Source organism: Typopeltis vanoorti, chromosome 5, assembly GCF_054136105.1.
Source record: "Typopeltis vanoorti isolate ZY-2024b chromosome 5, IOZ_Tvanoo_1.0, whole genome shotgun sequence".
Taxonomy (NCBI): domain Eukaryota; kingdom Metazoa; phylum Arthropoda; class Arachnida; order Uropygi; family Thelyphonidae; genus Typopeltis; species Typopeltis vanoorti.
In genome coordinates, this window is record NC_143553.1 from 90,796,627 (window position 1) to 90,822,907 (window position 26,281).

The 26,281-nt window shown below is 35.0% G+C and overlaps 1 protein-coding gene across 3 annotated transcripts in view; it reads right to left on the reverse strand.

Moving 5' to 3' along the window:
- Positions 1–26,281, reverse strand: part of LOC150106646 (transmembrane protein 33-like) — a 122,841-nt gene that overhangs the window by 69,000 nt on the left and 27,560 nt on the right. For 2 of the 3 annotated variants that reach the window (XM_090392596.1, XM_090392597.1), the window contains exon 2: positions 22,361–22,434. In XM_090392596.1, the coding sequence (XP_090248722.1) occupies positions 22,361–22,426 (66 nt within the window). In that variant the 5' untranslated portion in view covers positions 22,427–22,434. Of the gene's footprint in view, positions 1–14,871; positions 14,904–22,360; positions 22,435–26,281 lie in introns of all 3 variants that reach the window. The other variant, XM_090392598.1, reaches the window with a different exon arrangement.

Consider the following 26,281-nt stretch of genomic DNA (forward strand, 5'->3'; position numbering starts at 1 on the left):
TCATGTTTAGTGCCGAATGCTAAGTATCAATTCAGGCAGTATTGATGCCAGAATATAACATATTGTATCTTTCGTTTAAGGTTACACGGTGATCAGCATTCATATTCAAGAATTTAGGGACACAAAACACACATGTTGAAATGATTATTTTACTAATTATTAATAAAATAACAACTTGACCTCAATACAGGGATCGAAACATCATCATCAGCAGGATACATGTGTATAGGAACCAAGCTACATGCTGTTGCACTCTATAAAGGTAAATTAAATCTACGCTGGTAACTAATCTTTTTCTTAGCCTGACCTCTAGTGATAAAAAAATAAAAAACCCATAAAATAAAATAAAAAATAAAAACTACAATAAACTCTGCTGAAGTCCTCACGTACTAAGATTCTTCTGGAATTGTACAGTTCAGGTTGTTATTGAATGTTCAGGAGAGGAAAAAAAAAAAACACTTCACCGAGTCTTCTTGTATTGAGATTTTTCTTTGTGGTTACTATGAAGTTTGCAGATGGGTCCTCCACATTCTTGGAATGGTTAGACCATCATTTTTATTCAGATTATGTTTGAGCATTTCACAGACCTTCTTTGAATTTCTGCTCGAACCAGGTTTCAGTGCGGTGTAGGGACTTGGTACCTTTCCAATCAATTCTGTGGTATGTTTGGAGTGCATGGTTGAAAAGGCCGGTTTTCCAAAATGGAGGTATTTAATGTGTCGTTTGTGTTCATCCTTCCTGATTGGGATGATCTGCCCTGTTTCCCCTGTGTATGGAAACAGGGCAAATGTTACATGTGCATTGTATTTTGTAAACCCCTGAGTGGGCTAGGTGTGGCAGAGGATCCTTGGAAGAACTGAGTAGGTGTCTTAATTTTGTTAGGGGTTTAAAAGTGGTTTTGATGTTGTATTTGTGTAGCGTTCTGTCTATTTATTCGGAAATGCCCCTAACATATGGTACGGCAATAGCATTCTTGAAATTTTTTTTTGTTTTTAGTGGTATCTCTGTGGAGGATCTTGTGAATGGTTTTTTTTTTACTGTATCCAATTTTTTATAAAAGGTATGGTTGATGATCTCATATTCATGGTTAAGAGCTTGTTCATTTGAACAAATAGTTTGAGCTATGTGTTTAAGGGTGCTTATGACCCCTAGTTTTTGTGTTGGGTGGTGATAAGTTTTTTGTGTATGTACTGGCCTGTGTGTAGATTTGTGGTAGACTGAGAAGCAGAGACAGCCTGAAGGAAGACGTGTGTGTCTAGGAATGGAACAGAGTTATTTTTTTCTATTTCTATTTCAATTAAATGTGTTTATGTTGTTTGTTCAGGTGGCTAAGGAATGTATTTAGTGCTTCGCAGCCGTGGGGCCAAATTGCGAAAATATCGTCGACGATATTTTCCCAATAGTGAACTTTTATATGGAAGACTTTGAGCAACAAGCTCTAGAGTCAGCGTGCCTAAAGCCCAAAATTTGGCTCAGATACGTCGATGATATTTTCGCCATTTGGCCCCACGGCTGCGAAGCACTAAATACATTCCTTAGCCACCTGAACAAATGCATCCAATTCACCATTGAAATAGGAAAAAAAAAACCTCTCTTCCATTCCTAGACACATTCATCACAGGTCTTCCTTCAGGCTGTCTCTCCTTCTCAGTCTACCGCAAACCTACACACACAAAACTTCTTATCTCCACCCAACACAAAAACTAGGGGTCATAAGCACCCTTAAACACAGAGCTCAAACTATTTGTTCAAATGAACAAGCTCTTAACCATGAATATGAGCTCATCAACCATACCTTTATAAAAAATGGATAAAGTAAAAAACCATTCACAAGATCCTCCACAGAGATACCACTAAAAACAAAAAAGATTCCAAGAATGCTATTGCCATACCATATGTTAGAGGCATTTCCGAAAAAATAGAACACTATACAAATACAACATCAAAACCACCTTTAAACCCCTGACAAAATTAAGACACCTACTCATCCAAGGATCCTCTGCCACACCTAGCCCACCCAGGGGTTTACAAAATATAACGCACATGTAATATACTATACATAGGGGAAACAGGACAAACCATCCCAATCAGGAAGGATGAACACAAATAACACACTAAATACCTTCATTTTGGAAAAACCGGCCTTTCTGACCATGAACTCCAAACATACCACTGAATTGATTGGAAAGGTACCAAGTCCCTACACCGCACTAAAACCTGGTTCGAGCGGAAATTCAAAGAAGTCTGTGAAATGCTCAAACATAATACGAATCTGAATAAAAATGATGGTCTAACCATTCCAAGAATGTGGAGGACCCCTCTGCAACCTTCAATAGCAACCAACAAAGAAAAATCTCAATACAAGAAGATTTGGTGAAGAGCTCCAAATATTGTGAATACATCCAATAGATGATGTGCAACTTCTTCAGCTCATTTTGTTTTCAAATTTATAAATGGAAATTTATAAATTTAAACCATTATAAATTTATAATTGCCATCAGCTTGTGACTGCATATCAATTGAATCAATCTGATATCTAGAATTAAATTTGTTGCTTTTAATTGGTTTAACAAGCCCTTTTTTTGGAATGCTCAATTTCTTTTGGCAGGGTTCACCAAGATTCAAATATATCATAACAATTTCAACTGTGATGTTCTTATACTTCTCTTTAAGCTCTTTCATCATTCTGTTTCATCCTCCATGGCTGATGGCAATATGAATGTCATGAATTAACTGAAAATTTTCCTCCAATAAAGTGTAATACATAATCAGGTCTCTTTCATTTTTAACAGGTATGACGAGGTTTTCAACATTTCCATAATATACCTGATAATCTTCAGGTATTTTGCCAGAAACCTTTTCTTTGTTGTTTTTAACTTTTGCTAAAAACGAATAATACTCTTCTCTTGTGAATAACTGATTATTTTTCCCTTTTTTTGATCTCAACATATTAACTTAGTCGTTAAATTATGTTCTCATTATTTCTAAATCTCCCATTATGCTTATGGGTACGTAAAATCAATGAAAATGTGGAGAAATGTACTAACAATAAACACACTTACTAGCGACTGACGTAAATAAGAAACAGCCAGGGGAAAATTCTCCATGCTTACTGCGCAAGCTCATTACTTGAGAAAGAAGTAATATTTATTTGTTAATAAATGCATGCATTTATAAGCATTCCATTTAGGCTCTTATTTTTGTAGACAGAAGATGTCTTAAGCTTGTGCGGGCAATAATTGAGCTTTGCATTGTGTATCGAGGGCTGATACTTGCTCGTCTAGTCAAAGTTACCTTGACTTGCTCGGTTGTGTGAGCTTCCAGGTCCTCGATACAGCACTGTGATTTCATGCGCGCATATATCCATTTCCGCCCTTCACATCTTAAACACAGGCCATACGCAGTGAAAGTAGCTCTAGCCAGTGAGCTTCAGCCAGCCTTTACAAGTGTGCGTGTTGCTTGGGAAAATTAAATTACAACCAAATTTTTATGACGACGTTATTGACCAGTTCATAAAGAAGAACCATAGGGTAGAATTTGTATTCAAGTAGCTAAACTGAAAAAGATAGAATATCATTTATAAAATAAATGTTGTATTTGTATGATTAAATGTAGTACATAAATTTCTAAATATATAGTTTTAAATGGTCAGTAATTCATCATTCCACTAATCAGACTTCAATCACACCTCTCACTCCCTGAACGATAACAAGAGCAAGCGTGAATTTCAAGACCAGCATTCGCCCCTGGAAAAAGCAACCTTCTCCCATTAAGAGGTTGCTTTTTCCAAGTTGCAGTACTAAGCTTCTTTCGAGGCTTCTCTGAAAACCATATGCAGAATTTCATAATGAAAACAGCCAATCGATAGAGCGGGCTCACAAAATTATGATCAACGCATAATTAGATTAATTGCTCACAATGTTCAATGTGGGTTTAAGTGTACATCAAAAACCAACAGAAATAAATTTCCAAAGCTGAAGTGAAGTGATACTTCCCCACCCTCCCCCAAACTTAGCATATTGAAAATTATTACATTTACCATCAATAGTTGGGAAGTATTAATAATTACCGGTTCATGTGATTAATTCTTTTAAATTATTTACTTTAACCTCGTTATTTGGTTTGTATTAATAATAGCCAGTGACCGCGCGGTTAGTCTAGTGGCTTTGCGCATCGCAACCGTATGCCTGGGGAAGGAGTGTCCCAGGTTCAATTCCCGTTGTAGACGTGAGGAATTTGAGGATCTTCCTCAGGCATAGCCAAGTTAGCCGGTCTTGGGCACGGTCAGTAGGGTTTTTTCCACCAGTTTATCTGGCGTTTTTCATCCCGCAAAACAGGCAATCCAGCCCCGTGAACATATGCCTCTACAGTCAATAAAATAACCCCCCCCCCCCAGCGGCAGACCAGGCAACGAGTCGGTTGGGAGTAGTACTAACAAGAAGTCGCATCTAAAGTAACACGCGGACCCTGCATAGGAAGCGGGAATAACGCGTAGAAGAAGAAGAAGAAGATTAATAATAGCCAGTAATTATTAATATAAACCGATTAATTACTTCGACTGTAACATATATAAGCATGTCGCACATCAAGTACATCCATTTTTGCAAATTCATCAACATTTAAGGAATATCAGGAATTTTTTTTCCTGCATCAAATAGTCTCCAGTATCAGTGTCTTGTCTTAAGTTTTCACGAACCATTGAGGTTTTTTTAGCTGTGGACTTCACAACCGCGACTGTCTCGAGGATAAAGTGGTTGACCCTATGCCTCCTGGTGTTGTCTGTAGATGCACGTGTTCATGGGGCCAGTTTAGGCAAACTGGGAGACAAAAAAAAAAAAAAAAAAAAAAAACTCTCTCCATATGAGACCAGCTAACTCACCTTTAGTCGAAGGAGACCAAATAATTTCTCACATTTTGGACGGGAATCAAAATACCGACTGAGTTACTCCAGTAACTATGGATTTCAAAATTTAAAATTTTAATAAAGCTTTACAATTTCTTATTTTGACCTTTTTACTTCTGATAAAAAAAAAATTACCAAGGGTTTTTCTTTGAAAAACTCCAACAAATGCATGATTAATGCAATGTTCAGGTGAATAATCTTATATACACAGATTTCTGCTCTAATAAATAAGTAATTCATAACTATAGTCCTCAAATGTAATTCATTCCATAGCATTTTAGTAATTTAAATTTAATATAAATTTAGCAATTTATAGGATTTAAATTTGATATAAATTTAAATTAACACACACACAGAGAAATCCTATAAATTACTAATTCCAATTTTCTGTATCAAATCTCCTTTCTTTATAACTTAAATTGACCACCTTAAATTTACACACTCATGAGGTTATTGTCTCTAGATTATTCCATCATGTAGAGACAATACATTCCACTCATAATTTACTAATCCAAATACAGAAATTTTTTAACAACTGGTTACTTATATTCTGAACCCAACATATTCTAACCCCCTGTATGTTACTTTGGTTTTAATGTACATGCACAAGTAACAAGAATTTGTGATGGTAGGCCTAATACACAAAAAATGCATGAAAATTCATCTCTGACAGAAATGAATGTGTTAAACACCAATATTATTATCATAAATCCCCATGGAATCAAGGACTTGTTGAGAGAGACCATACATCACCTGAACCAGTTGCTATACCATCTTTTAAACCCATTCACACTAGATGCACTCACTTCAATAAGCAAGTTGTTTGTTTCACTCACTGCTTTGTAAGAAAAATCTAGCTCTCACTCCTTTCTTAACCATACAACCTCAACTTCCCGATGTTCTCTTGTACTCTTCCTGCCTTTCATGTAACGAAAGGTTATAAACTATTATCCTATAAACACTCATGGTATAGTCTATACTTGAGTATACCCAACATAATGTCCCATTTGCACCATATTTTCACAACAAAAAGTTTGCAACTGAGATTCACCAAATTGTGAGTGAGACTTTAGCCCCAGCATATCCAAAAGTTGCAAGATGGGGTAGCAAGGTTTAAAACTGGACATCCTGAAACAACAGGTTCCCCCCCCCCCCAGGTCAGGAAGACCTTCCACAGCAATCACACCTGAAAACACCAATGCAGTGTATATCATGATCTTTGATGATAGATCAGGGCTGTCCAAAACATGGCCCATGGTGCGATTCTGTGCGGCCTGCCTGTGGGTTTTGATTTCCACAAGCAAAAAAATAAAATAATTTCAACTGAATGAGCATTAGATATTTTAATTCTATCACTATTTGATAATCTCAATGTTGGTTATTTTATTTGGTGTTTTTACATCACTATATACCCACGTGTTTTTCAAATATTAGATGTGTCAAAGTAGAGTTCTTACAGTGTTTTGTTCTAACATTCTAACATGCATGCTCTGGGTGCTCACAAGGAACGAGAGTGCACAATTAGTGTTGTTCATTTTTTCAGCTATTGAGGTTGTGTCTCTGCTACTCATTAAATTACTAGATACACACTGGATGCAGCCCTCGGATAGTTTTTTTTTTTTTTTTTTAATGCGGCCCTCGGATTACCTAAGGTTGGACAGCCATGATGATAGATGACTACCAGCCATGAGTACTGCAAAGACTCTGGGGATATCCAAGGAACGAGTTGCGGTCATTATCTACCAACATCTGGACATGCAGAAGCTCTGGGCAAAGTACCCCCCCCCCCCCCCACACACACACAAATGTTCGAATGCCAACCAAAAGAGAAAATGTGTGCTGTTGTCTCAAGGAATTTCGGATTGTTTTGAAAAATCAGGTGCAAATTTTTTGGCTCATATTGCGACTGTTGATGTGAAACATGGATTCATCACTATAATCCCAAGAGACCTAAAAGTAATTAGGTCAGTTAGAATAGAACATTATAAAGAGTAATATATAGTCTATATTTAAGTTGTCAGTCAGAAGTTAAAGAAATACATTTAGATGGTTTAATGTAAAATTAGGGATAAGACAGGGATACACATTATCTTTGCTCTTAATCATCATTTATATGGATCACATTATGAAAAAAAGTGGCATTAAGCCTGATATTATAATTGGAGATGTCAAACAGCTCTTTGCTTTATGCAGATGATCTACTCCTAAGCACATCTAGTTGCAAGACCTCAGGATTCTCTAACTAAATTGAACAGCTGTAATAAATTTGGTATGAAAATCAGCAACAAAAAAGATCAAACTATGAAAATAGGCAGGAGAATAGGAAACTGAGCTGCATCCTAAATGTAGTCTATAGAACAAGTAAAATATTTAACTTTTACTAAAACTTTTAAACTTTTGCTATTTAGGAAAAGTTTCTAGTGAAGATCGCAACTTAAATCTGAAAATAGACAACAATAAGAATGGCTGGTATGTTCAGTATCCAGCTGAATAAATTTATAAGGAATAAGAGAGAAATTGGCCAAAATACCAATCTAACAGTACAGAAGACAGTGTTCAAACTGGTATTAAAGTTATGGATCTTAGAGTTGGGTTAGGAATAAAGCACTTGATCAAACACTAGAGACCACAGATATAAGGATACTGAGAAAAATTAGGGCAGTGAAACAGTGGTATCAATGGCAGAATCATATTAAAAATGAAGATATTAGAAAGAAACTTGACATTGTTAGCATTCAAGAATATGTGAGCAGAGCGTATCTAAGGTGTATGCCTACTTAAATAGAATAGTAAGGATAGGTTAGCAAAACAGGTGTTTGATGCCAAGATGGCAAGAAAAACTGAGAGGAAGACCAAGGTCTAGGTGGATTGATTCAATCAAAAGTGCCTTCTTTTATGAGTGCCAAGGAGGTCGGTGAACACCTTGGCAAATTTTGAGCAATCCTCAGCAACTTGAACAGTCCCTCAGAGCTCATGCCAATCTGCTGTCTGTCAGCAAAGATTTTCTTCTTCTTCCTTGTCCTCCTCTTCCATTTATTTTTCTTTTTATAATCAACTGAAGTATACAGTTACACCCTGAGTTACATAAATCGCGACTTAACTTGCGAAAATTCGCAGTTACATAATAAATCTACTAGTGTGTATGAACAGGTTTGCAGCTTTGTGCAGGTGTGTCTTTGACAGCCTTATTGCAGTACAGTAGTAAATGCCTCGCATGGTTAGCTCAGTCACTTGTTATCACTGCTAGTTTCGTTGTTTTTTTACCCTTAAAATGGAATGTAAATGCAAAACCAAATGCGCTGGCAATAAATCTAAAAAACAATGGTCTGCAATTACTTTAGAAGAAAAGTTGAAAATAATTCTTATGTATGAAGGTGGAAAAATTCTATCAACAATAGCTCAGGAAATAAATCAACCTATTTCAACAGTGAATACAATAGTGAAGGATAAAGTTCGTATTGTTGAAAGCACAAAAGGTGCAGTAGCATTGAAGGGCACAATTATTGCCAAGAAGAGGCTAGGGCCCGATATCAGAGATGAAGAAATTTTTGTTTGTGAGATGCCGCTCACAACAAAGTCAAGATGACTATCCTCAGCCTTCAACATCGAAAGTGCTAAAACTTCCTGCAGAACAGCCAACTTGGCTGTCACAAGACATTTTTTTTTTATTTGAAAAGTGAATATTCCTGTTTGTTTTTATATTCTTTTATATTATGTATTTTTTCATATTTACTTTCATATTTATAGTACATATATTACTTAAATACAATTGATAAATTTTTTATAATTGAATTTTTTTTAATCACCCCAAAAATGAAAAATATTAAAAATGGAAAATATCTGATTAATGACAAAAAAATTAATGTAAGACAGAGGTATGAGTAGCCATTGAACATTTTATTGTATGTATGTAATTTACAAATTTGACTTTCGTAAAGGTTTCTGGAACGCATTACTTACATAACTCAGAGTGTAATTGTATCTTATATTTTTCATTATGAAGTAGGTGACCAAGATATGCTGTTTTCCTTCTTTTTATGGTATCTAAAACTTCACGTGATTTCCCCATTTGTTCCAGTACTTCTTGATTGGACGTTTTTGCTGTCCATGGGATTTTTAACATTCGTCTATATAACCACATCTCAAAGGCTTCAAGTTTCTGCAAGCTTCACACTGTACAGACCATGCATAGCATTTAACCATGCATACTCTTAAGCTCTAAATTTAAATTACACAGTGTTGATTTCATCAGGAGAAAATTTTTTCTTGCCATTTCAATTCTAACTTTTATTTCCATTTTTGTGGATTGCATTCTTCAATTAACCAGCATCTGAGATATTTAAACTTTGTCACTCTTTCTATTTGTTTCCCATTTAAAGAAAGTGTTGAATTAAGAATTGGTTTCTTGCTTATGACCATGAATTTAGTTTTGGTGATATTTATTCTTAATTCCATTTTTTCACTCTTCATTCACTAGTTCAAGAAGATTTTGAAGATTCTGAATATTGTCAGCCAGGAGAGCTGTGTCATCAGCATATCAGATGTTATTGATGATTTCACCATTTACATTAACCCCTTCCTCGCTCTTTCTTTTAAGAGTTTTTGAAATATAGCTTCTGAGTATATGTTAAAAAAGAGAGGTGACAGCACACATCCTTGTCTGATGTTAATGGAGTCTGTAATAATGTTATCAACTTGAACAGATGCCTTTTGGTTCCAATATACGTTTTTGATGATCCTGATGCCTTTAACCATCTAATCCAATTCCTTTTAATAATTCAATCATTTTAGTATGTTGGACAAATGTTTTCTAGAAGTCAGTGAAGCAAATGAATGCTTCCTTGTTTTGGTCACTACAGTTTTGGAATAGGATTTGAGAACAGAAAAGAGCCTCTCTTGTTCTCAAACTGCTTCTAAAGCAGAATTGGGAGAGTTTCATTTTCTGTATATTCTTTCATTTTAGAAATTAAAGACTTTACAAGCATGTTATAAATAACTATTTTAATTTTCCGACCTTCATATTAAGGTCATCATCTGGAGTATATACAAATATACAAGTACAAGCTGAGTTACATTTCACACAGTAAGCTAAAGAAACAATGATTTGACCACCGGTTACTCTAATGGCATGACCTCTAGTGAAAAATAAATAAATAAATTTAAAAATAAAATAAAATTACAAATTAATTAATTATTTAGAAACTACATCAAAGCTAAAATCCATTTAAGATAACGAGAGAAACATTCTTTCTTATAGATAGTTTTCTTACAGTAGCAATGATATCTAATTATATTAAGAGCCAAAGGCTTCAATTCGGCGACATGAACTTATTTAAGTTAAGGGATATTGCATCCCATATTGTTTCTTAGCCGAATAAGAAACTCAGAGTTTCATGCCGAATATAGAAACTATATAAAGTTCGGCGATTCCAAGCGTAAGCAAATACCTGGATAGTGCAGCACCTGACCTATTTGGTAGTGCAAACTGAGGCAACTCATAGAAAGGGTGGAGCAAGCTCCGATCACTATTTCTTGGTATTTACCCATAATGTGAACTTAGCTCCTAGGAGCTGTATTACTGTTCTACAGTATTATTGTGAACTTAGCTCTTAGGAGCTAAGTTCACATTATGGGTAAATACCAAGAATAGTGATCGGAGCTTGCTCCACCCTTTCTATGAGTTGCCTCAGTTTGCACTACCAAATGGGTCAGGTGCTGCACTATCCAGGTATTTGCTTACGCTTGGAATCGCCGAACTTAATATAGTTTCTATATTCGGCATGAAACTCTGAGTTTCTTATTCAGCTAAGAAACAATATGGGATACAATATCCCTTAACTTAAATAAGTTCATGTCACCGAATTGAAGCCTTTGGCTCTTCATATAATTAGTAATTTATTAGGACACCTTCTTGGCAATTCTCATAGAAGGGATGCAAGTTCTGTTCCCTACAAACTTGGTATTAACTAGGTCTACCTACTCACTGATGAGACCTCAATAAGGGTTGAAACCGGTCTGGGTAGTGACCGTCTCTCATAATGTAGAACAGTAATACAGCTCCTAGGAGCTAAGTTCACATTATGGGTAAATACCAAGAATAGTGATCGGAGCTTTCTTCACCCTTTCTATGAGTTGCCTCAGTTTGCACTACCAAATGGGTCAGGTGCTGCACTATCCAGGTATTTGCTTACGCTTGAATTCGCCGAACTTTATATAGTTTCTATATTCAGCATGAAACTCTGAGTTTCTTATTCGGCTAAGAAACAATATAGGATGCAATATCCCTCAGCTTAAATATGCAATGATATCTTATTTTTAACATTACAACTGTTATATTAGATTTAGGATCTGGATTATCTATAAGTCCTGTTTATAGTTAACTCTTGGGGAGAACGGTTCCGTGGGTAGAATATGTGCCTTACATATGCCTGGGATTTTTAGGCCATCATTATTGTTCAGATTGGGGTGGTTGATAAGAATCTCACAGGGTTCCTTAAATTTGCGTTCATACCCATGTTTTGGTGTGATGTAAACAACTGATGCATTTCCAGTCAATTCTATGTAAAGTGTTCAGGGCATGATCAGAAAGGCCAGCTTAACCATAGTTATTATATTTAATGTGTCGCTTATGTTCCTTTTGTCTGATAGGAATCATGGGTCCTGTTTCCCGTATATATGGTAGATTACAGGTACAATAAATACGGTATACTTCAGGATGGGCCAGCAGAGGGAGTGGGTCTTTGGAAGAGTTGAGTAAGCTTTTTAATTTTGCAGGAGGTTTAAAAGGTGGCTTTGAGGTTGTATTTCTGTAATATTGTTTATTTTATCTGATGTCCGTTTAATGTAAGGAATGGTTATAGTTTTAATGTAGTCTGGTTTATCTTTTTTTTTTTTTTTTTTTTTTTTTTTTTTTTTTTTTTTTTTTATTGAGGTCTTGTAGAGAATTTTGTTAATTTTGTTTTGGCTATAACCATTTTTTTTAGAAAAGTATCGCTGATAACTTTAAATTAGTTTTTAAATTCGTCATTGAAGCAGATCTTCAAAGCTCCCTTTTTTTTTTAGAGTATTAATGACACCTAGTTTTTGTGTTGGGTGGTGGTAGGAGTTTATGTGTATATATTGGCCAGTATATGTCAGTTTCCAGTAAACAGTGAAGGAAAGACTGCCAGAAGGAAGACATGTGACAAGTGTATCTAGAAACGGAAGTGTGTTCTGTTTTTCAATCTCAATTGTGAACTGTATGCGTGTGTGTTGTTTGTTTAGGTGGCTAAGGAAAGTGTCTAGTGTCTGCCAGCCATGGGGTCAGATCACAAAAACATCGTCAACGTATCTAAGCCAGACTTTGGGTTTTAAAGGAGAGGAATCTAGAGCATATTGCTCAAAATGTTCCATATAAAAGTTAGCAATGAGGGGGATAATGGTGAGCCCATTGCTGTGGCTTCTTTTTGTAAGTGGAAAGCGTTTTGCCATACAAAATAACCAGAACGTAATATATGCACAAAGAGCACCGTTATATCTGGAGGGAATTTGTTCTGTAAAAGAAGGATTGTGTCATTGATTGGGATTTGTAAAGAGTGCAGAGACATCAAAACTGACTAATAAATCATCTTTTTCTAATGTAATGTCTTTGACATCTCTGCCCTCTTTACGATCCTTCTTTTACAGAACAAATTCCCTCCATATATAACGGCATTCTTTGTGCATGTATTACGTTCTGGTTATCTTAAATAGAATTTGGCTTTGATATAGTTTCTAAATAATTAATTAATTTGTAATTTTATCTGTTTTTTTTTAATTTTTTTTTCACTAGAGGTCATGGCAGTAGAATAACTGGTGATCAAATCATTGCTTCTTTAGCTTACTATGTGAAATGTAACTCAACTTGTCCTTGTATATTTGCATATACTCCAGATGATGACCTTAATATGAAGGTCTAAACGTCGGGAAATTAAAATAGTTATTTATAATGGTTGTAAAGTCCATAATTTCTAAAATGAATGCTGATCACCATGTAACACTAAAAGAAAGGATTCTGTATATTCTTTTTTGAATTATTTTCAGAAACATTTCAAGAACATGACTCATTAAATCATTGTGTAATCATTACAAGCTTTCACATTTGCATTTTTAGATAGCATGAATAAGGTTTGACTGTAATCAGTCTTGAGGGATTATGCCTGTATTGCAGATCTTATTAAATAGCTTTACTAATATAGTAATGTTGTAGCCTTCTAATAACTTTACTATTTCTGCTGGTGTTCTATCATGGCCTGAGGCTTTACCATTTTAGCTGAGTTCAGTGGATATTCCACTTCTGATCTTAGAATACATGAACCTTCCATCTGTTCATAAGTATTTTCTGGGTTTTGTCTGCTTGCAGTAAAATTATTCTTCTACATTTATTCTTTCTTTTACTTGCAGCATAAAGATAAAATTCTTTTGAGTTGACTTTAAGCTGTGCAGTCAGTTTCATTTCATATTTCAACTTAGCTTTCCTTACAACACTCATAACTCTTCTAGTTGAGCTATATATATTTCATAACTCCTTTAAATGTTATTCTCACAATATTCCTTCCACATCAGCATCATCTTACAGATCTCATTTAATGCAATTGCATATCCATTTCACTCTCATTCTGTCTGTTCTTTGAACATTAAAGACATTCAGATAAACCCACTGCATCATTTAAGCATGTTTTCAAAGCTTCTCATGCACTGCTGTTATCTTGCCCACCCATTCAACAACTGATACCATGGAACCAAAGATAGTATTCTCCTGAGTTTCCAGATTTGTAGTTCAGCATATAACCTGTCCTGACTGGGACATCGATATAGTTGGTAACATCCTGGGTCAGTACTGAATGATCACTGTCACCTATTGATGGCAAAACAGTTACATCGTTAACTGACACTTTCTGAAGCCATGATCAAATTGAACCCTCTCTGTCCTCGAATCGCTCCTCTCACAAGTTGCCTGAGAAAGTAGTCATGTATTGAGTCAACAACTCAATACAATTTCCTTTGTTCTTATGAGTTTTCTCTGCTACCCAATCAATATTCAGATAAGTCACCCATAATAATGATTCATTTAGTACTCATCAGGATAATTTGGTAGTGCATTTCTTCATTCCCAGCAACTGAACCTCTAGGTCTGTAGCAAATACATCCCACCATGTATTTCATCCTGTTAGCCAACAATTTCACATCATATAGCTCAAGCTCAGTACTACACAGGACTTTATTGCTATTACTGCTTTCAAGTGTTTCTATCCTAACTGAACTCAAGTTATCTGATATCATTAGTAGTACTCCCCTTCCTCTCCTATTTCTTCGTTCATTCCTAAAAATACTATATCCTTTGCACTCAAATTCCAGTTATAACATCTGACTCTGAGTCAGTGTTGTAACTGGAGGGCCAGATTTCACTACTCCTAATAATTTTAGGCCACAGCATATTCATCAATGCAACAAAGTCAACCACTTTATTTCTAATGCTCTTGGCATTTGTGTATAGATATAACAAGCTACCTCTGCACTTTTTCTTAGATTTAAATCTGCAGTCTGCTTGGCTCAGTTCAGTAACTTTCCCCTTTTCCTTCCCCACACTCAAAATGCCCAAACCCAAAGTGTATTCCATGGTTTCATCAGGAGGGAATTTCAGCAGATCCATAACTATGCCCATTGACATTCATAACACTATTACATCTACAAATCCTAGCTACACTTGCACATTCGCAGATTCCTTCCAAGATGATCTAGTTTCCCTAACTCTCTGCATTAGGTCTCATTCCAATAAACAATTTCTATAGGAATCTGATGCCAAATCCATTCAAATGCAACATGATACAGTGCCCATTATAATGAGGGCTTACAATAGTAAGAAAAAAATAATTATAATGAATATAATAAAATTTAGTTATATATATATATATATATATATTACAGTGAATAGTAGTAAAACTACATACACCTAACCCTTGATCAGCAGTGTAGACTGGTTCTGCAAATATTGTGTAAAAAAAACTGTAAATCGAGATTAACATCTGTATAGAATGAGGGGGATAGATTCTGTAACTCAAAATATTTACATTTTTTTTTTAAATAAATTCAGCACTATTTTTATTTATAGATGTAAAACAAAAATTTAAGAATAATAAAACATGCTATGAAACATTTTTATTTAAAACAATTTATAATTAAAGATACAGTATAGTACGTACATATAGAAATGTGTGAACAATTCTCATTATACAATTTTCAAAGAATTTACATTAATAAATATTACAGTAGTACTTACATTAGCCAGTGGACCAGTTACATGCTTATAATAATAGATCATTTAAATCTACTGTATGGAATATAATCTTTTACACTTAATTATTACATTTAAAAATTGCACACTTGTCTCACACATCAATAGCTGTACACTACCAATGGGTACAAAAACCCATAACAATGGGTATAAGGCACTTGCATAGCTTTTTTAAAAAAACACTTTTTTTTTTGACCGTGCAAAACAAAAATCGTGTAATTCAAATACTGTGTAAATTGAGAGTTAGGTATACAGTGATCTTATAATTATCCAACCTTCAAATAACCAACACTTACATGGGTTAATGCAGGGTTTCCCAAACTGTGTTCCGCGTAACACCAGTGTTCTGTGAGAAGTTCTCCTGGAATTTGTCATTTTAGTTTTCTAAGCATTTTTCATGAATAAATATTTTATAGTGGAAATATTCTGAGGAGAATAATGTTCGTGAATATGTCGAAAAGCTCAGACCCAGAACGCCTAATAACATCTGTGTAGCAAATGTTAGTGACTAAGCCATGTATTTTTAAACGTGGAAGTATTCATGAATTATCGTTAATTTTCACACATCGAAACCTTTCAATATTTGAGAATATTGAAAGGTTTATGACCACGAATACAGCTGTTTATGACCAGTCATAAAATTTCCTGCAAGCGGATTATAACAATGGGCGGCGTATCCTCTGTTCTCAAAACTGAAGGAAATGACATCTGTGTAGCAAATGTTAGTGACCAAGCAGCATATTTTTAAACATGGAAATATTCATGAATTATCATTAATTTTCACACATCGAAATCTTTCAACAATCAGGAGAGAGCATACCGCTGTTTATGACTGGTAGTAAAAATGGCCTACAAGCCGATTACAACAATGGGCGGCGTATCCTCTGTTCTCAAAACTGAATGAAATAACATCTGTGTTGCAAATGTTAGTGACCAATCAGCAAGGAAGTATAAAGAATTTTTCCACCTGAAATTGAAGATCAAGGTAGTCTGTAACCGGTTCTCAGATCTAGTAATACTGAATACATTCTTCAGAAGTTCATATTGTAGGATGAAAGCGCTTGTTTCGAAACCGTAGTGCCGTGATTTTTTAAAAGTAATAGGCCTACAGATTTAAATTTTAATATGAATAAGAGACAAGGGACTTTGTTTAATTTTGGTGTTAAGAAATCTCTTATTGAAGGTGTCTGTGATGCAACAGATTGTGATTCATCCACCTCCAGCCTACAAAGCGATCTCCAGGATGTACAAAAGGAGGGGAAAACTACCAGCACACAGAAGAAAAAGTCTGCATTCACTCTTAAGTACTTATATTATAAACTTTTGGTGATCAGAATGGGATATGTCAATGAAAATCAGCACAAATTAATTTAATGTTTATGTTTAATTAATTATTAATCAATTATTAAATTAATAATAAAAATCAGCTAAATTAAAATTAATTATTAATTAATACATTACAAAATAACCAAGGTGTTCCGTGAAAATTTCAGGATTTGTGAAGTGTTCCGTTGTCGGAAAAGTTTGGGAAACGCTGAGTGAATGTGTCAACTAACTTCTAGTACAGCACTATATAAGTGTCCTTTCAGTTATCCAATCATTCAATTATCCAACCAGCAAATTTCTCTCCCACTCTGGTTGGGTTATTGGGGGATTACTGTATTTTATTGAAGAACTGCACTCAATTCACAAAGAAAAACATTTACAACTTTAAGAGCTGCAGTAATTTGTACTTCAGACATCTAAGTGCGATTCCACACAAATGTTTTCTACATGGCACAGAAGCAATGGTTTCTCCGAGTAAGGTCATGGTAGCTATATGCCAGTGTTATCAGATGAATGACAAGCATTGCTATTTTCTAACCTACACACTGTATATTCAAACTACACAGTGGCATGAATATTTCCTAAGATGATTTAAGAATCATCTTAGGAAAGAAAATGATTTCATATGAAAAACCAAGTGCGAGATCACTATCTCACTAAGTGGGGCCTGATGCACGATAGGTTTCCAACCTTTCATTGGTGGGACGACAAAACATTGGAAAACCTTTCATTAAAAAGAATTACAATGCTGATAGATATTGCATAACATGTAATATCTAATGCAAAGCTTCCCATAATTATATGGTATCATAAAATCAATGAAGAGAATAAAAATTAGTTACTGTATATCATATACAACAAACTTTGAAACACGCAAGCACAAGAAATATTTGTATATACATTAACAACAGTTCAACCATTAATTAAGTCATTTAATTTATAACCAAATGTTTTATATTACAGATATCTAATCCAGAGGAATAAGGAATAAAAATTGGAGGTAGACATATTTACAATAAGATATGCAGATGACAAGGCATTACTATCAAACTGAAACAGGACTACAACATCTGTTGAACAGATTACTGGAGTCCTGTATCAATTATGGAATGAAAATTAATATCAGAAAAACAAAGGTGATGAAAATAGCAAGGAAAGAGGCAAATATGGATATCAGAATAAATGGGGAAAAACTGAATCAAGTAAAGACATTTAAATATCTAGGAAGTGTTATTAGCATTGATGGAAGATGTAAAAGTGACATAAAAGCAAGAATAGCGATGGGAAGAGATGCCTTTAATAGAAAATGGAATTTATTCATTAGTAAAATGGATAGAAACCTAAAGAAAAGACTAATAAAATGTGTGGAGTGTTGTCCTCTATGCATCTGAAACTTAGACACTGAAGAAAGAAGAAATTAAGATTTTGGAAAGCTTTGAGATGTGAATTTGGAGAAGGATGGAAAAAATCAAATGGATAAAATAACTAATGAAGAGGTCTTAAAAAGAGTAGAAGAAGAAAGTCTGTTAAGGAGGATAAAAAGAAGAAAGGGAAACTGGATCGGACATATTCTGAGAGGGAATGGAATCATTAGAGATGTCATCGAAGGAAAAATAGACGGAAAAAGACCCAGAGGAAGAGTAAGGAAAACAATGCTAGATGACATGCTCATTGGAGACAGGTACACAACCTTGAAAGAGAAGGCTCAGAACAGAAGAGAGTGGAAGGAAAATTTCTGCTACTAAAAGAAGAACCTGCTCAATTGCAGAATACTAAAGAAGAAAAAGATATGGGAGGTATCACTTTTGCATTACTTCAACCTTGGTATTGCTGCTAGGTCTGACTCCCACTGATGAAATAAGACTTCAATAAAGTCGAAACCAGTCTGGGATAGTGACCCTTCCCCTAATGCATAGCATTATATACATCCAAAAGTATATATGCTTTGATACTAAGGCATTTAATGTGAAGTCATTAACCTCTATATACAAGTAGCCTAGTCATGAAGATACTTCAGGTGCAAACTTTGTTTGCTTATACTTGGATGAAGGATTAAAGAAGAATATAATTTCTTGGCATCTTTAATTTCATTTACAACCAACAGGAAAAAAAAAATTGCAAAACATATATACAAATATTTCAATCTGAAAGAGATGGTATGCTGCAAATGATAAGAAGTTGGAGTCCAGAAAAACCACACTTGTGGGATTTCCTTGAAACTGATGTACAAGTGATATTAATGAAGTTTCAACAGTATGTCACATCTTTCCAAAGTATAAGTGAGTGTAATCACAAGAAACTTGGTAAACTCCTGGAATGTATGGTACAGAAGATTTGCCTTTGGGAGGTAAAAGCAGAACAGTTTGAGAAAAATCCTCAATTAGGGTTTTGCTCAATATGGAGTTCACATGGACCACAGAATTAATTACTATTTTACATTTAAATATTTATTCAAAGAAAGGTGAAATACTATTACACTACCCAAACTTTAATCACAGTGAATGCATTTCTTTACCAAAAATTGGGGAATGTTATCCTTAATTAACCGTAAATTACCCCCCCACCACACACATACACACCTTCAACTGTAACATTAGCAAAATTCATTGTTGTATTCTATATTTTGAAATGTTAGTTATACAGCAATGATCTGCAAGTTTCAGATTGGAATATTTGTATATACATTATTAATAAACTTTCCTGTGCTTGTTTCTATAACTCAGGCATGACTTAAAATTCAGTATCAATTATCAAAGTTTTTTTTTTTAATTATTCTGACAATTGAAATTTTATTGCAGAATAAAATTTCAAGTATTTTATTCTGCAACAAAATACTTGAAACAAGTCATTACTCAAAAAGTTAAAATAGGTCTATATTGATCATCCTACTGGAGATCTTGAAATATTGGCCTGTTAATATGTAGTTGAATCTAATGAGAAAGTATGCATAAAAAAAGTAACAAAACAGTGCTTCCGTCAACAACAACATAGAAATACATGTTAAACTTACTTTCAAATGCCCAAGTACTAAATTTATCAACACCCTATAAAATCTTAGTGTTATTTTTTAAAATTCATTTATGAATTTAAAAAAAAAAAAAAAAAAAGGATACAAGGATACCAAAAAGTAGCATATGGAGAAGCAGAATCCAGGAAAGAGCAAGTAGTGACTAGTGGTATGTCATAAGGCTTCGTGCTTGGACCACTGCTGTTCTGTACATATTTACTCTAATATAATTCACCCCCATGTATATCTCTCAGCCCTGATTTTACTTTACGAAAAAATAAATGAAAAAGTTCTGCCTATACCTTGCACATGAAAAAAGTTTGAAACTTTAAGAAATACATAGTGAATGTTGTTATGACAGTTTCAGATATTTTGGAATTTGGCTGAAGAGAATTAGCATTTCAACTTTGCTTTTGCCTTTGTTGTTGTAACAAAGGCAAAAGATTCTTGTGATTATTGCAACAACAACAACAACAAAAAAAAAAAAAAAAAAAAAAAAAAAAAAAAAAAAAAAATCGTGCAACTCAACAACAAAGGAAAGCAGATGATTGTTGAGCCACACAATTTTTTTGTTAATACTGCACTAATCATATGCACATCTTCATAGCTGCACTATCTCTACCGGCATACCACTGCTGTCCATTTTGCATTCACTTCTAATTAGTCATTCATGACAGCCTGTTCATAATGTATCCCAAGTCTTGTAAATTACTGGTAATTTTTGCTTGAAATATGGAGAGATGTTCAAGTTACAGTGCTGTTTCAAATTCATTCATATGATTCCGAAATGATAGACAAGCAATAATGAAACTGTTTGTTTTAATCTAATTACAGAAGCATTGCTGCTAAAGATTCAAATATATCGCATGATAAAGGTGAGCGACCAATTCATTTTAATAATGTGAGCAATTATAAATTATAATGAATCTGAGGATTTAATTATAAATGCCAATTTAGTTTTTTCCTGAAAAAAACCAGGTTTCCTAAAATCCCTGCACCATGATTTTTTAACTTTAATTTCAGAGAAAAACGTGCGAGTTATATTCGAGTAAATATGGTATAGGAAATCATTTGAAGGGAGATATTCAGCTGTTTGCTGATGATACATGGGTAGAGTAATAATTAATCAAGGTGATGTAGAGAGCTTTCAGGATGATTTAAATAGGATGATAGCATGGACAAAACATATGGATGTTAATTTAATGCGGAAAAGCATAAAGTTATACATTTTGGGGTAAAAAAATTGGCGCTATTGAGGGAAATGTAGTTCAGGAAATTGAAGCCAGAGATTTGAGGGTTGTAATATATATATATATATAAAGAGTTGAAGTTTAAAGGGCACACTGCCAGGGTAACATACAGGATTACTTGGTTACTGAAGAACACACTAACAAGCAGAGATAAAGGGAGTTCCTCTTTTTAAAGCCTTGGTATGACCATCTGGATTACTGTGCTCAGGTCTGGCCACTTGGGAATAAGGAAATGGTGGAGAGGATCCAAAGGAGGCAAATGTTTGTGGGGTTGAAAAAGTTGGTTGATAGGCAATAAATAGGAGATATGATAGAAAATTTTCAGTTATTTAAAGGATTTTATATATTTAATACAGAGTTCAGAACTTGGTAAGACTGCAAGCCAAGAAGTCATCCCTGAAAATTGGGTAAGAGTGTGGTTAGCAAGGGCGTGAGGACTAGATTTTTTGCTTGGAGAGTAGCAAATGAATGGAATGAGTTTGCCAGAGTCAGTTGTGAGTGCTTTGTCTGTTAATAAATTCAAGGAGAGGTACGATATGTGTTGTGTAGACAGTTTGGGACTTCAATTAAAAAATAGACTCACTTATGACTGCTCAATAAAATATATTTACTCAGAAGTTAGCACAGACGATTGCTAAATATTTTGAGAATCCCAATATATGAGTAACATGAACATTCCTAAAAATGCAATATGCGATTTTTATATCAAATAGCTTCTTGTTGCAAATATGACAGTGAGTAGATGCATTTATATTGAATTTAACTCTCTCTTCATTATTCCTACTCTTGAAGTTAAAATTTTTACTAGTTTGAACATCAATACCATTGTTGTCTATAATTGGTTATGTTTAAAGTCCCTCTTTGCTTGTCAATTTGCAAGTATTTGTGATTGACCGCAGATATAAGAGTCCTGAGAAATATTAGGGGCATAAACAGATGGTATCAATGGCAATATCATATTAAAAATGAGGATATTAGGAAAGAACTTGACATTCAGCAACTAGGAATAAATTAGCAGAGCTAATCTCAGATAGTATGGTCACTTAAACAGAATGGGAGAGGAAAGATTAGCAAAACAAGTGTTCTCTGCCAGGTTGGCAAAAAAAAAGACCCACAGGAAGACCAAGATATTGGTGGATTGATACAGTAAAACGTGCCTTAGAAGATAGAAATATAAGATCTGATAATGTTGGAGTCTTGACAGGTAACAGATTTGAAGGAAAATTGTAGATAGGAAGTTAGTAATGATGTAATTTTTCATGTAGTACTATCATATTGTGTACATCCCCTTGAGGATATATATATCAGGAATTTGATGATGATGAGATTGAGGACAACTGAAATTTTAAATGGTATTATGCAACATTTACTGAATATAGGAGATAGAGTGTATTTTGGGGTGTTTAAAAAGACAGAAGTTGTATGGACAGTTGGACTGTCATAAAACATATTACACATTTTTGTTAGTTTAGTTCTTACAGCAAAAAACAGAAATAATAATTTTTGTTTGTTATAGTTGCTCAAGGCTTCATCAACCCAAACAAAATAAACATAATACTTACAAGGGCTGCCTGAAATCCACGAGGAGAACTGTTAGAGTTAGGATTACTGTCTTCATTATCACTCATTTTTTTTTCTAAAAAGAGTGAGAAATCTCTTCAAAATATGATTATAACACTGCTAAATTATTACTATAAATGTAATGATTGCCATATTTTCTCTGAAATAATTTTTATTTAAGTTGCATAAGTATTTTATTTTATTTTTTTTTAAATTCTACCCACAGTATTTCATAAAATTATTTAACTAGCAGTTTAAATATTAGCTCTAAACAAAATTATAATTACAATGGATTTGCAACTCATGAATTTTGCTAGGTATACAATAAAAGGATGTCTATTATTAAAGGCTTGAAACACATGCCCTAGGATTCTATTAAATACCAATAATGTTGTCAGATTAAATAAAAGTTCTGTGAGCTAAATAAGATTCTGGATAGCATCAATTAATGAACAAAAGACTATAATAAATAATAAACTTCATATTTTCAATGACTAACTTTGACACACCAAGAAAAAACAAAACACTGCACTGATGCAGTAAGTAGGGACAATGATTATGCATCTTGCACAAAGAACATGAAGTCCTATGTTACCAAACGTGGCTAATTTTTGCATGGTACATTTTGAAGAACAATCATTTTCTAGTATTTTCCCTCTAACTTCTGTTGGTTTTGATTTGTGGACGTGTCAGCAATCTAAAATTCCTGGATAATCAAGAGGCTTCAGTTTACTGAAAAACCATCTTCCATAGGAAGATACTAATGATTTTCATTATTCACTTAATCAGAAATTTGACATGAGAGAGAGAGAGAGGGGGAGGGGAGGTATTATTGATGATAATTTACCATGGAAATATTCATAGATGATTCATTCATAGTACATACTAAATGTCTATGGAAGAGTGGTTGAATGGAGCTGGTATGAGATGAGTTGATGATCAGTCTGATTGCTCTCTTTTGTATTGAGTCAAGTATTTTTAGGAAGTGCTCTGAGCACCTCCCCAGATGTGTGAGCAGTAGTCACAAGATGGGCAGATTTGTACAGGGTTAATAGCTGTTCAGCAGTAAAGTAATGCTTTGAGAAAAGGAAGAGTCCTAATTTTTGGATGCTGAGGATGATGCAATGGTTGCAATTATTTATGCCAAGAGAGTCTTGATGTCAAAGTTATTCCAAAAAGAGAGAGAGAGAGAGAAATCTAGAACACCCAAATCTTTGCCTAGAGATTTGGGTGTTATCAATGCTAAGGCTGGGAAATAAGGCAGAACTGTGTTTGGAAGATGTTGAAATTGACAAGGTTATCCAAGCACCATCAAAGAATGGTTTGGAGATCAGAATTTAGGCTTGCAGAGGTTACTGCTTTGTAGCTGTAGTGGTTTGTTTGGTGCAAGGTTTGTCAAGTGAGGAGGAATGTAATGTACTGTTGATGGCGAAACTATATTGGATTAGTCATCAACTGAAGCAGATCACCAATATACAGGGTGTTCGGGATAAATTTGACATATTTATAATTAATTATATTTTTCCGTAAGTTACATGTATTAACACACACTTCTCTTCATTTAAAAGTTTGGACCCTTCTTCATTCATATACAAGATGTCAGAAAGGATGGATAGCTGGAACCCACCTGAATCATGGAAGAAAATAACTTGTATCATGATGATTCGTGCCCGCCATCAAAATAAGGATATTACGACTGCTGCCCAATGCTCCCTGAATACAGTAAAAACAATCAGGCATGAACTAGAGACTTGCAATGGTGACTACGAGGATGTAGCAAGAAGAAAGATCCCTAGCAGACGATCTGATTGCGTTCGTACAGCAGAATTCCTCGCAAATCTGCAGGAACAGGTGTTGAAGAACCCTGGCATTGGAATTCGGGCTTTGTTCGTGGAGTTGCTAACTGTAGTCAAGCCCTGGATAACAAGGGTAGCCAATGGTAGGCCGTATGTATGGCAGCAGGATTCGGCCCCTTGCCACACCTCTGGGAAAAGTCAAAAATGGTTGTCTGAAAATTTCTACGACTTCACCAGTCCAAATGTTTGGCCTCCAAACTCCCCAGACCTTAACCCCATGGATTATTTTGTATGGGGCGCAGTTGAAAAAGACACCAATCGCACTTCCAGTAATACAAAAGCCCAGTTAATGGATAAAATTAAAACAGTTTTTGCGGCCCTTCCCAGGGAGACTGTAGCATCAGCTTGTTCGAGGTTCCGAAGCAGAATTGAAGCTGTGATCGATGCTAATGGTGGTTATTTTGAGTAAATCTTGTTGATAGTATTGTAATTAACTCTGCCTGTAATGTTTTTTTGTCAATTCATTAAATTTAATAGATACAAAGAAGATTTTCTTTTTCCTTACGAAACTGTCAAATTTATGCCGAACACCCTGTATAGAAGAGGGTGGGTGAGAGAACAGAACCTTGCAGGATCGCAGCATTAGTTGCATAGTTAGAAGACAAGGAACTGTTCATTCATTGAGGAAACTGGCCACCCAGGTGCAAAGTCATGAAATAGATTATGACAGCTTATTGAATATGCCTTGTGCTAGACCTGGTCAAAAGCCTTGAAGATGTCGAGTGCAGTCACTTGTGATTCACCAAACATTTCCATGATACTTATCCAGCGGTGGGTGACGCAGGTGAGCATATCCCCTGTTAAACGGCATTGATGGAATCCATACTGGTAATCATTTGTAGTTGAATACTTTAGCATAGAAGTTTGGTGTTCATGGTTTCCATTACTTTTGAGATCACTGAGGTGAGAGAGAGAAAAAAAGAGAGAGATTGGGCGATAGTTTGATGGCACGATTCTGTCATTATTTTTGGAAATAGGTTGGACATGGAACAATTTCCAGGGTAGATGCCGGTGAAGTAAGAGAACAAAGAAGTGACATAGAATAGGGTCAACTCTTTAGTGCAAATTTCAGTACAACTGGAATGCCATCAGGGCCAAGGACATTTTGGTATTTAATTTGGATAAGATTTTTCTGATCGCTTCCTAGTGAGAGGTCAGAGGAAGCACTGAGTGTTGGATGTTTGAAGGACATTTACCAAAATCATTTATGCAGGCATTTGAGGAAGTATGATGCCAAGAGATTGGTTTTTCATCATCTACAGGTTTTTTTCTGTGGATGATGATGATGCAACAGACCCATCTAGGTGCAATAGCAGCAGTGCTGGACAAAAGTTGTGACCAACTGCTTTAGCAAGAGACCAAAATGTGTAGCTGCCTTTTGGGCACAATGCAAGCTTCTGGCTCTTTGGAAACCAGTTTTTGATGCATCGATTTTTTTGGAGCTGCTTTGAGCTTTGGTGTAAGCAATGAGAGAAGGCAGAATCCTTGATGATAGCCCAGTTGCAGTATGCTGGGTTTTTCATCTGTACAGCCTTGGCACGTCTTTTGGAGAACCAAGGTTTACTTGGGGAGGGGGGGATTTAGAGTGGAATGGGGAATATATATTTCCATTTCAGAATGGAAGTAATCCAAAGAACGGAGGACCAAAAACAATAATCCAACCAAAGAAATGTTGCACAAAAATCTAGGAGATCATCCCACTTAGCATTCTTATGCCTGACAATTCTTGGTTGAGAATGGCTATGTGGGTGTTGCTCAGTAGAGGGAGAGACAAGGCTGTGGTCTGAATTATCTAAGAAAGATACAACCTTCATAGTATATTTGGAGGGATCACTAGTGAGGAAGAAGACCAGAGTATTTGGGGGTTATCTGGTACTCTGGTGGGCATATGAACAATTTGTCGAAGGTCATTTGTGATGGTGAATTTCTCAGCTTGGTTTGTGTAGCTGAAGGATAGCCAATTGGTATTGTCAACATTAAAATCATCAAGGGAGATAGCCAAGAAATGCCAAGAGAGTTGGACTGAAGGACATCAACTTTCAAGGAGAGAAAGTCAAAGGTTCAGAG